The 12,424-nt window shown below is 42.3% G+C and overlaps 1 protein-coding gene across 1 annotated transcript; it reads right to left on the reverse strand.

The window, feature by feature from the left end:
* Nucleotides 1-3,926: 3,926 nt before the first annotated feature.
* Nucleotides 3,927-6,468, reverse strand: LOC120060831 (vesicular inhibitory amino acid transporter-like). Its single transcript, XM_039010250.1, has 2 exons — nt 6,070-6,468; nt 3,927-5,114 (listed from the first exon to the last, which is right to left on the reverse strand). Exons 1-2 carry the CDS (start codon nt 6,466-6,468, stop codon nt 3,927-3,929), a joined length of 1,587 nt encoding a protein of 528 aa, XP_038866178.1.
* Nucleotides 6,469-12,424: the final 5,956 nt, after the last annotated feature.

The following is a 12,424-nucleotide window of genomic DNA, read 5'->3' on the forward strand; positions in this document are numbered from 1 at the left end:
GCCGTACGCACTACCCTCTGTCGTGCCTTGCGGTCGGAGGCCGAGCAGTTGCAGTGATGCAACCCGTCAGGATGCTTTCGATGGTGTAGCTGAAGAACCTTTTGGGGATCTGAGGACCCATGCCAAATCTTTTCTGTCTCCTGGGGGGGAATATGTTTTGTCATGCCCTCTTCACGGCTGTCTTGGTGTGCTTGGACCATGTTAGTTTGTTGGTGATGTGGAAGGCAAGGAACTTGAAGCTCTCAACCTGCTCCACTACAGCCCCGTCGAAGAGAATGAGGGCGTGCTTGGTCCTCCTTTTCCTGTAGTCCACAATCATCTCCTTTGTCTTGATCACATTGAGGGAGAGGTTGCTGTCCTTGGACAACACGGTCAGGTATCTGACCTCCTCCCTATAGGCTGTCTCAGCGTTGTCAGTGATCAGGCCTACCACTGTTGTGTCATCTGCAAACTTGATGGTGTTGGAGTCGTGCCTGGCCGTGCAGTCATGAGTGAACAGGGAGTACAAGAGGGGACTGAGTATGCACCCCTGAGGGGCCCCCGTGATGAGGATCAGCGTGGCAGTTGTGTTGTTACCTACCCTTACCACCTGGGGGAGGCCCGTCAGGAAGTCCAGGATCCAGTTGCAGAGGGAGGTGTTTAGTCCCAGGGTCCTTAGCTTAGTGATGAGCTTTGAGGGCACTATGGTGTTGAACGCTGAGCTGTAGTCAATGAATAGCATTCTCACATAGGTGTTCCTTTTGTCCAGGTGTGAAAGGGCAGTGTGGAGTGCAATAGAGATTGCATCATCTGTGGATCTGTTGGGGCGGTACGCAAATTGGAGTGGGTCTAGGGTTTCTGGGATAATGGTGTTGATGTGAGCCAAGACCAGCCTTTTCAAAGCACTTCATGGCTACATACGTGAGTGCTATGGGTCAATAGTCAGTTAGGCAGGTTACCTTAGGGTTCTTGGGCACAGGGACTATGGTGGTCTGCTTGAAACATGTTGGTATTACAGACTCAGACAGGGAGAGGTTGAAAATGTCAGTGAAGACACTTGCCATTTGGTCAGCGCATGTTCGGAGTACACGTCCTGGTAATCTGTCTGGTCCTGCGGCCTTGTGAATGTTGACCTGTTTAAAGGTCTTACTCATATCGGCTGCGAAAGGTGTGACCAGACAGTCGTCCGGAACAGCTGATGCTCTCATGCATGTTTCAGTGTTACTTGCCTCGAAGCAAACATAGAAGTAATTTAGCTCGTCTGGTAGGCTTGTGTCACTGGGCAGCTCTCGGCAGTGTTTCCCTTTGTAGTCTGTAATAGTTTGCAAGCCCTGCCACATCCGACGAGCGTCTGAGCCGGTGTAGTACAATTTGATCTTAGTCCTGTATTGATGCTTTGCCTGTTTGATGGATCATTGGCGGGCATAGCGGGATTTCTTATAAACTTCCGGGTTCGAGTCCCGCTCCTTGAAAGCGGCAGCTCTACCCTTTAGCTCAGTGCGGATGTTGCTGCCTGGAGGTGTGTTTTAGGTCCTTGTCCTGTTGAAAAACAAATGATAGTCCCACTAAGCGCAAACCAGATGGGATGGCGTATCGCTACATATTGTTGTGGTAGCCATGTTGGTTAAGTGTGCTTTGAATTCGAAATAAATCACAGACAGTGTCACCAGCAAAGCACCCCCACACCATCACACCTCCTCCTCCATGTTTCCCGGTGGGAACCAAACATGCGGAGCTCATCCGTTCATATACTCTGCATCTCACAAAGACACGGCAGTTGGAACCAAAAATCTCATATTTGGACTCATCAGACCAAAGGACAGATTTCCACCAGTCTAATGTCCATTGCTCTTGTTTCTTGACCCAAACAAGTCTCTTCTTATTATTGGTGTCCTTTAGTAGTGGTTTCTTTGCAGCAATTTGACCATGAAGGCCTGATTCACCCAGTCTCCTCTGAACAGTTGATGTTGAGATGTGTCTGTTACTTGAACTCTGTGAAGCATTTATTTGGGCTGTAATTTCTGAGGCTGGTAACTCTAATGAACTTATCCTCTGCAGCAGAGGTAACTGAGTCTTCCTTTCCTGTGACAGTTCTCATGAGAGCCAGTTTTTTCAACTGTACTTTTATATATATTTTTTAATTTAACCAGGCAAGTCAGTTAAGAACAAATTCTTATTTATAATGACGGCCTACCCCGGCCAAACCCTAACCCGGACGACGTTGGGCCAATTGTGCACTGCCCTAAGCTGGACGATGCTGGGCCAATTGTGCGAAACTTGAAGAAACTTTCAAAGGTCTTGAAATTTTTCGGATTGACTGACCTTCATGTCTTAAAGTAATGATGGACTGTCGTTTCTCTTTGCTTATTTGAGCTGTTCTTGCCATAATATGGACTTAGTCTTTTACAAATAGGGCTATCTTCTGTATACCACCCCTATGTTGTCATAATACAACTGATTGGCTCAAACACATTAAGGAAAGAAATTCCACAAATTAACTTTTAACAAGCCACACCTGTTAATTGAAATCCATTCCAGGTGACTACCTCATGAAGCTGGTTGAGAGAATGCCAAGAGTGTGCAAAGCTGTCATCAAGGCAAAGGGTGGCTACTTTCAAGAATCTCAAATATATATAAAATATATTTTGTTTAACACATTTTTGGTTACTACATGATTCCATATGTTTTATTTCATAGTTTAGATGTATTCACTATTATTCTACAACATAGAAAATAGTAAAATAAAGAAAAACCCTGGAATGAGTATGTGTGTCCAAACTTTTGACTGGTACTGTATATATGTATATATTATTTTTACCTTTATTTTGACAGTGCTCATATGTCTCTTGGGCTGGCTATATAATTAAGTTAGTTGGGAATTAGAATGTATGAGGAGTCTAAATTTATAGGCAGATAATTCGCATGTGCAGGTGAGGTGAGTAAATCTATGATAATTTGCATAATACTGCACACCACATCCGCATTCCTCATCCAGATTTCTGCTTCCATTTTAGTGAAAGACCCCCAAACAACCACTGACTATATATTCATCCATAAAAACCTACATTTTATTCACCCATAGATTATTTTTTTCGCACATACATGAGCGTTCACAAATTCCAGATAGACATTTAATCCTTGGACAAAGATATGAATATAATGCATAAAATATTCGATTTTTTATCTATTAATTCAACACATACTCGTTTCTTACACAACATGATTAATTCCATGAAAGCACAATTAATACGTTCAACAGGTAGGGAGACTATACAGAAGACAGATGGTTTCATATAAACACATAGGAGCCACTTGCTTGCACTGCAATAATTCACTTCATCCATAATGACACGCGAAACACCAAAAACCAAATGTGTCGACAAGGAGTACGGTTGAAAACGAATCGAAATTTTCTGATTAAACCACTATATATGAGTTCCTTGTATGTTTACCCTATAGCACCATCCAACGTGGGTACCCGGAGCGTGATTTCTCTGGTATGTCGACAAAACCTGCATGAGATTATCTAATTCTAAAGCAGCTCGATAATAAAACACTCATTTACGTATTTAAAAAAAAAATCTTCATAAGGAAACCAATTATCAATGCAGATATCAAGACATCCACACACTAAGTTAGGCCTTATATACAGCTCATTTTCACATGCCTGACTTTGCCTGATCAGACCATGCATCATATTCAACGCTTCAGAGATGATCCATTTTCAAAGGACACTGCATTGCCCACTTCCTAATTAACATAACATTTCATTACTAAATACTGTACACTATGATTGTAAAGTCTATTATTGCACATTATCACGAAGGCAAAAAACAAAGTACACAATTACACAGTCTCCCTTTTGCTCGGTCAATCAGTCTGTCATTCAGCGCCAATGATCGATGAGATTATGACCTATGGGCTACAGAGGTAGAATGTATACATTCTTATTCCTCGACTCCATATTTGAATGCCTCAATGAGCCCCTCTACCGAGTGAATAAACCCAGAAATGCTGCATATGCCTCCTATAACGAATATGGCGACGTCGAAGAACACGTGGTGCCATAAGAGTTTCCTCCACATCAGTTTTAGATGAAAGAGAGCCGGGAGAAGGAAGCACAACCCGGCGCCGGTAAGACTCCCGGTTAGGCCCATGAGGAGTGCGAAGTGCGGGACAAAGATGGCCATGATCAACGTGAACACCACCAGGAGGCACCGGAGGCCCAGTCCCCAGGACTTAATCCGTCCTCCCGGCCCATAACAGTCAGGGAAAATAGCGCGCCCTCCATCCTGGAAAAATGACTTCTCCAGGACCTCTACAGCAGCGAAGAACGGCAGCGGATACGAAAGCAAGGCCTTGGCCACCAGGAACAGGTTGACCACCGCTCTGATGGTGGACGGCAGGTTGTCCGTGATAACCTCTTTGGTGGCATCTGCCCAAGTCAAGTAGGCCACCAGAGCGAACAGGCCCTTCAGAACGCAGGCTCCGATGTGGGTCCAGTCCATCATGCAGTGGAACTCCTTTGGCCTCTGCATGTTCCCCTCCAGCGAGGGCAGGAAGATCTGGGACGTGTAGCTGAAGACGATGATGCCGATGGAGATGGGAAACTTCTTGACATCGATATAGAACTTGACTTTGTCCCAGGCCCAGTCTCGGGCTCTGGAGAGGCAGTAGGCTATCACCATGATGTTGATGACAAAGTGCGCGATGGTGCAGAGTAAGCTGAACTTGGACACCGCCTTGAGGCTCTTGAGGAACGCGCAAGGCAGGAGGGCAGCCGTGGCGACTACAGACCAGGCCTTCTGCGAGACCGGCAGATTGGGGAAGCTGTTAACCATCAGGTTGCCGCTGACCACCACGTACAGGATACAGGTCATGACCAACTCAATGATCTGAGCAACGTTAACTATATGTCCGCCCAGAGACGGGAACCGTGGCTGGCAGCACGCGTTGGCGATGTCCACGTAGGAGTCCCTCACGCGCACCAGAATTCCATCCTCATTCTCTTCATACAGACACGCAATAAGAATCTTTCCGGTGTAACAACATACAACGGCGGCAAATATGATAAGAAAGAGTCCGAGGTATCCTCCGTGAAGAATGGCGTATGGTAACCCAAGGACGAACATCCCCTGTGGATACACAAGCACAGTTGAGTCGTAATGGAAATGGTCTTATCGAAGTGGCATGCCTCCCCACACCACACATGAAATAAATGAATCATATTTAAAGTTGCATAATAATAGCAAACGACATTCACATTTTCATAATCATACATGTGTGAAACCCCACATTTAACAACTGGTGTTGAGAGAAAAAAAAAGCATGGGCAGGCCTCTGTTCATCTGTCAGGTGACTAGCGTCCAGGCACAGAAATATTAGATTCTAAGACATTTCCTCATCAATACTGGATTTATTGTGTACAATCCACTGTAATAATAACATATACAATTTAGGAGACGCTGATATCCAAATCGACTTACAGACATTCATGTATGACATTTTAATGTATGATCGGGTGGTCCCGGGAATCGAACATAATACCCTGGGTTACAAGCTCCATGCTCTACCAACTACAAAGGACCACTGTGAAATGTTATCAAGAATAACGATGTAGGCCTAATGGTGCCTGAGGCTAATCCAAACCATTTTAGCCTTGATTCATTCCAGACGGAGAGGCAACCGGGGGTCTGTTTTTTGCTGATAAGAAATAGGCTTGCATAATCTTGCATAAATCCCTATTTTCCTCTAAAATCTCAAATTATTATTATACACATGCTTAAAATTAAAGACATTCTCTTCTGATTAAATGAAGGCACAGATATGCAGTTTTTATAAATAAAATATTTAGTACACACTTGTTCTAAACTAATGATTGTGAAATATGAAACCATACAATAAGCCTATTCAAAGTCTATTTTTACATGTCAATTAAAACATTTCTAGAGTCATTTTAAGGTCTGTTTCAGTATTTTTGTAGGATGCAAATCGGTGTCCCTGAATGGGCGTATATTGCAAGCCTATCTTGACAATAGGCTTACATTGACATAGTGCCAATATGTTTGTGTTTCTTTAAATTATTTCTACCTGAATGGCATTGGTGACGTTCCACCCCGCATCCCAAGTGGTAATTTTGGGTTTGTCCTCTAATGCCAACTCGTTACACGCCCCAGTGTTCTTGAGGGAGGAAGAGGATGGTGGACCGGTTCCGTCTCTCTGGTAGTGGCTGTCCCCCACCATCAACTCGTCTCCTCCGTCCATATCTCCCCCTTCTTCGTCACCCTGCATGATGTCCATCTGCATCCCCTGTCTGTAGTCAAAATCCAAGTCATCGCAGTCCACGAACCCCAGACCCTCTTCATCCGTAGCGGCCTGGAAGCCCAGCCTGGCAAACACTCCGCTTACCTTGGCCTGAGACTTATTGGACACTGTGTTGGCCGCATTGGTCAGCTTGTTGCCGATCTTGTGTCGAATTAAGTGAGCCATTGTTATGAAATAAATGTGAATCTTCAGATATCAATTGGATCAAATATGGTTATTAGTTATTTTGGCTGTTGCTGCTGTGAGAGAAAGATAACCATGCCTGTTGCCAATACGTTTTGACGTTTCTCTTAACGGCTGTCCAACCGTTACATCCACATAGGCTCTCCTTAAAATCCCGTCTTTTGGTCTTGATTATCCATGTCACTCTCAAACCCCTCCTGACACTTTCTTGGCTTCAGAAGAAATTATGCAAAACAACTCCTCCTCAAGTTGGTTCTTCTAAACTGCTGAATGTGATCGAATGTCCCTGTTTGTGACCTCTCCATTAAGTTGTCCGTTTTGGTTCGGATGTTGCAGTCAACTGTGGCGCAGCTGTGACAAGTGCAAACCACGAGCGATGGAATCTGTGTGTCACAGTCGGACTAAGCACGTGTACTCGTATACTGCCAATGCAATGACTTGCTCAGCAGGCAAAAACCTCTCATGTTCTGAAGCGGGTGTGTGTGTGCGTGTGTGAGAGCGAGAGAGACGCAGCCTACGACATAAGTATGACCCCCTTACTGGCGCAAATTCTCTGCAGTAGCCTAAGACCAAGGACAAAATTGTCAATTTATTACGTTTAGCAAATTGCTTTGAGATTTTAGAGGGAGAAAGAGGTGTAGTATTTCGTTACCAGAGGCATGGATGCTAGCTCTTACGCTTTATTTATACAAACATATATGTGTGCTTTATTCGATTAAGATCATTTTGCATATTGAATTAGACCTAATTCTATTTTTTATTTTTGATCGATCATTTGTTCCAATATTTTTCGTTAGGATATGATGACACTAAACATATTCAGATCGTGTTGATCTGGCAGATGTATTATCAGTTTCATGAAGGTGTAGTTTATAATTGCAGACGCATAAGTTCGCTGAAAAATGTGATTTAGACTACCTACCATTCATAGGCCTATACCAATGTTTTTGTCTTTGTCTTTTTATTCCTAATGCAAAACTACATCGAGGTGTAAAATGGATAAATAAATATTACATATGTGAAGATCAAAATCGTAGCTCGAACCTAGCTGTGACATCAATAGCATATTATTTTGATTATTTCCGTTTGTTTTTTAGTTTATTCGCTATAAGAATTAGGAGACAACGTTTTGTTTTATAGGGCCTTTGAGTATAGCCAGCAATTACTCTTTTTTTAATTTGGCATAATATATATCAAAACAATCTTTAAAAAAATATATTCTTGTCTAATTTTTTTCCCGATTATTTTAATTGATTCGCGTATCTCTGTAGCCTAAGTCAATTTTTGTTCATGGGAGCAAATTCTTTAAAATTCAGGTGATAAATTAGAGACCACAACCCGCATGCATCTTCATGAGAAATTCTACTAATTTCAGCATTGCAGAACCTGGGACAGCGACTTGAATTTGCGCATATTGGCTATAACCTTCAGTAACTGCCAAGTCATTTTTTTTAAATGTCCTCTGTTGTTTGACAAGCTATTTCCAACGTAGATCTATCTACACAGCATTAGCAAATTCCTCATGATTAGATCAACTATACATCTGGCATGGAAACCAAACGTAGGCCTAAATAGTATAACATCTCATGTTGGTTGTCCTTGAAACGGCATGGCATTCTAGTCCTCATTATACACATGCCCGTGTCATGTGCGTCTGCTTTAGAACTCCCAAATTACGATATGACATTAAAGAGCAGGAATGTGTTCGAAAATGCAGAAGAAAAAAATCACGGTAACATTTGATGCCTCCAACTGTAATCCCTAAGATGATAAGAGTCACCGTATCCTTTCTCTTCTAATCGGTTCCGACATGTCACGACGCATTTTAGTATTACTGTCATCAGGTTCTGGTGCCTGCGCATGCAAGGCATTTCTAATATTTCCTTCTGTCGGAATACATTATGAACATTAAAGGAAAGGCAGAAATACAGTTGACTCTTTTCACAGAGTGAGAATAGCACATGGACAGACTGATGATAAATTAATTACAGAATAATGTATGTTGAATTGTGCATTGGTCGAAGACTAAATGAGACAAAAACGTGAAAGACGACGAGAACTCAACATTTTGCATCAACCCAGAGATAGAAAGTTCCTATATTTTCATGCTGGGCTTAGGTTGCTTTGCCAGCTGCCATTTGTGTTGAGGCATGCACAGTGTGTATGTATGTATGTGTGCTTGCATGCGTGTGTGTGTGAGGACAGTGAGGAAAGAATGTTCCCGGGAGAGTCCTTGGGGCATCTCAGTGACTAAACCTCCCTCCCCCATCGTGTGCAAAACCCTGGTCTTGGACAGAGGATAGGCTGCAAATGTTACACAAACACACACGCATGCCCCCCTCCAAACTGGATTAAAATGAACAGCACTGCACCTTCATCATGAAACAGGGTTTTGAATTCCAGTGAAATGTACTTACTAATCTTCTGGACACAAAAATATGTTGTTCTCTATCTGTATTTGCACATTTGTAGCTTCATAAGAAATAGATTTTCAGACATATTATTATTGAGATGGCATCAAATTGCTTGCTGTGGTGACCAATTTAACTTTGGGTTACAGAGGCAAAGATTTATTCAGCAAAGATGAAAGAGGAATGTCTGAAGGGGGAGAGATACTGAAGGCCTATAACCTGATAACATGCACCAACTGGGGGCAATAGACTCAGATAGTTGCCATGGCCACAATAATTGGTTGGCAAGACTCAAAGGAACACAGGTTGTCTGTCTGAAAGCCCCACTGGATGAAAAGGGAAGCCGCTCAAGCCAATCTAGAGCCCTAACAATGGGGAAGGGATCTAAGAAAATATAGCATCCTCGATTGAGAAAAAACTGAGCATTTTGGTTTAGAATAGAGAAATGTAATCTGCTGCTTATACTAAATGGTCCACAAGGACATGCAATTTACATAGGAATAGATAAATAAACAGACAATTTTGAAATCTTTCCTTGGATCCCCTATGAAACATGAACACAACTTACACATACAGACACTACACACCCAGGGATTCATGCAAAGTGACAGGTGCACAAACACATTAATAACTCTATGGCCCAAAAATATCTGTTATGCTTACAGGGCTTAAGACTGAAGAGAGTGGTAGTGACAGTCTCTCTGTGTGAGGGGGCGGGGTAGTGTTTAGGGGTTGCAGGGCGTTTGGTTTGCTGCTGTGGCTCTGGTATCAGGCAGTCTAGTGGTTAAAAGCCTTGGGCCAGTAACTAAAAGGTCGCTGGTTTGAATCCCGAGCCAACTAGGTGAAAAATCTGTCGATATGCCCTTGAGCAAGGCACTTAACCCTAGTTGCTCTGGTAAGAGCATCTGCTAAATTACTCAAATGTAAATATCAGAGGCAGCAGTAGGAATCTCAATGCAAACCTCCGCCTATTATGTAAACGGTGTTCCCTTCCCCTCATTCATTTATGTCACTGATAGTTGGAAGTTCTCTTTTTATTTCACCAGTCCTGCATGCAAAGATTCAAACTGACATTTCACCATTTAATCTCATGATCAGCACAGAGAGAGCTGCAGCAGGAAAGATGAGTCTTTTAGGTACTGGCAATCATAACATTGCTATTCTACTACCACAACTAAATTATAAGAATGATAATATTAACAGAGTAGTAACATGACAATAACCCAATAAATGTCTTAAGAGTCTTGCAGGAACACTTGAATATGACAGCTGATGACAAGCTAATTAGGATCTCTCTACCCTGCTTCTACAAAATGGAGGAGCTACATCAAGGCAGTCCCAAAGCGCTTGTAGCCTAACGCTTCGAACACACCGACTGCGTCATTGCATCACTGCTGCATAACATTTTGCGCAGCTAGGCAACTATACTGATGCAGGTACCTTTTGCAAATGGTCGCATGCGGTTGGACACATGGAGGAGAGAATCATTTTCGCAGTATCCTCAAAACCGTGTCTTTTTGACACAACTGCTGACAGCTACAGGGACATAAACACAAAAAATGCTGCTTGGAGACAAGTGTCCACGATAGTAGGATTGCCAGGTCAGTTTAGTAGTGAGCTTGTGCTAGATGTGGCTAGTTAGCGTTAGCTAGCTAACCTAGCCAATGACGTGTGTGTGAAAGAAATAGTCATACCACCTTCCTCAAGGTTGGTCTCATTGTTGAAAGAGCCTACTCTGCCTATCTTGACTATTTATTATTGCATTTCGCTCCAAAACTGCATTTCGGAGGGAAATTATATTATAGGCTCTCACAATTAATTTGAGGATGTCATCGAATAAATAATATACTTGGCAAATAAATAAATAAAAAATGTAAAGAAATTATGCAATCAAACTGTTTTTATGTAATCCCAAATTTTTACTGAATGTGTGCAAAAAAAAAATCTACATTCATATTTTGCTACTTTCTGTCAAGTCCACTCATACAATTTGATGCATACGTTCGATTTATCGAACGTATGCACCACACAGAACGCACTGCAACTGCCTCTGCAACGCAATGCTGCAAGGCAAATGCAGCGTTCCATTGGAAATGAATGTACTTCTGGTGTATCGAAACGCAATGACGCAGTCGGTGTGTTCGAAGCGTAATTGTTTCTCTGTGGCTCATCACGGTATGACATGCACAACAAGCAAAGGTTCCCAGTGTTAGGGACAGAGGTACAATGTCACGTCTTGCCTTCTGGGAGCCTATGTGGGAGATGACCTAGATCTGCTTATTAACATTAGAGGAGGTCCCCTGACTAGAGCTTTGTGCCTGAGCAGTGAACTGTGCCTCTGATTCAATGACACAGCATCAAGCTACAACATTCCCTGCTCCCAAATCTGTGCTAACCCGCCAATCAAGTCCATGGACTGAAATAAATATGGAATGTATCCACCATTTGTTTGATTACACAGGGCATATGCCTGTTATCTCTAAATTAAAGTATTTTATGATGCATGAATGATCTGATATGTAAGACACTTGAGCTTAATTCTGTGGTTTTGTAACAATGGTGGCACAGAAAATGCATAGGTGAATGCCAAGTACTCCTCTTATTGACTAGCTCATGATACACTATTGCTGAAAGGATGCAGCATGGAGGGCCCTGTGTTTTGGACAATCATGTCACATGACCTGGATTTGAACCTTTATTCAAACCTTTTCCATCAAACTGTCATTATTTATTTTTATGTCAGATGTTCCAGCACCATCCTCAGACAATTATTGCTTTAATTTTTGGTGTAATTCAAATTTCTGGAAAAGGCTTAAAATAAAAGGTTAAAGGTGAAATATGCAGATATTGCTCTGCAATTTCCTGGTTGCTAACTTTCTAAAAGTTCACCTAATGTCAGTTTGTGACAAAAAAAAACAATACATTGTGTAGACAATCATTGTACCATCTAAACCACTGTGAAATATATTTTCAATAACCAAAAATATTGTATTTTTCAGCTGTTTGAAGTTGGTGTACAAAACTGAAAGTAAAAGACACAAAAACAAAACAGAACAGGAAGCATAGATATAGTGCACATCAAAGGAGGCTGGTGGGATGAGCTATAGGAACATGGGCTCAATGTAATAGCTGGAATGGAATAAATGGAATGGTATCAAACACATCAAACATATGGAAACCACGTTTGGCTCCGTTCCATTTATTCCACTCCAGCCATTACAATGAGCCCACCCTCCTATAGATCCTCCCACCAGCCTCCACTGGCACACATAGAACAGATCTACCGCTTCTTAGATTTACTTTCAATGAGAATGACAGATCTATAACTCACATTTCTATGTGAATTTGGTCGTGGCGCCCAGAAAGTTTTAAAATCTAGGTCATGTGACATGGTAGCCCAAAACACAGGACCCTAAATGGTGTTTCTGGTTATGGGCTGATACTCATATCAGAAGCGAAGAATGATAGATAATCTTCATTTGACCCCTTACTGACGGAGTGATAGGGGACAGACCGTTTGGTGGTGG

Source organism: Salvelinus namaycush, chromosome 16 (assembly GCF_016432855.1).
Source record: "Salvelinus namaycush isolate Seneca chromosome 16, SaNama_1.0, whole genome shotgun sequence".
Lineage (NCBI taxonomy): Eukaryota > Metazoa > Chordata > Actinopteri > Salmoniformes > Salmonidae > Salvelinus > Salvelinus namaycush.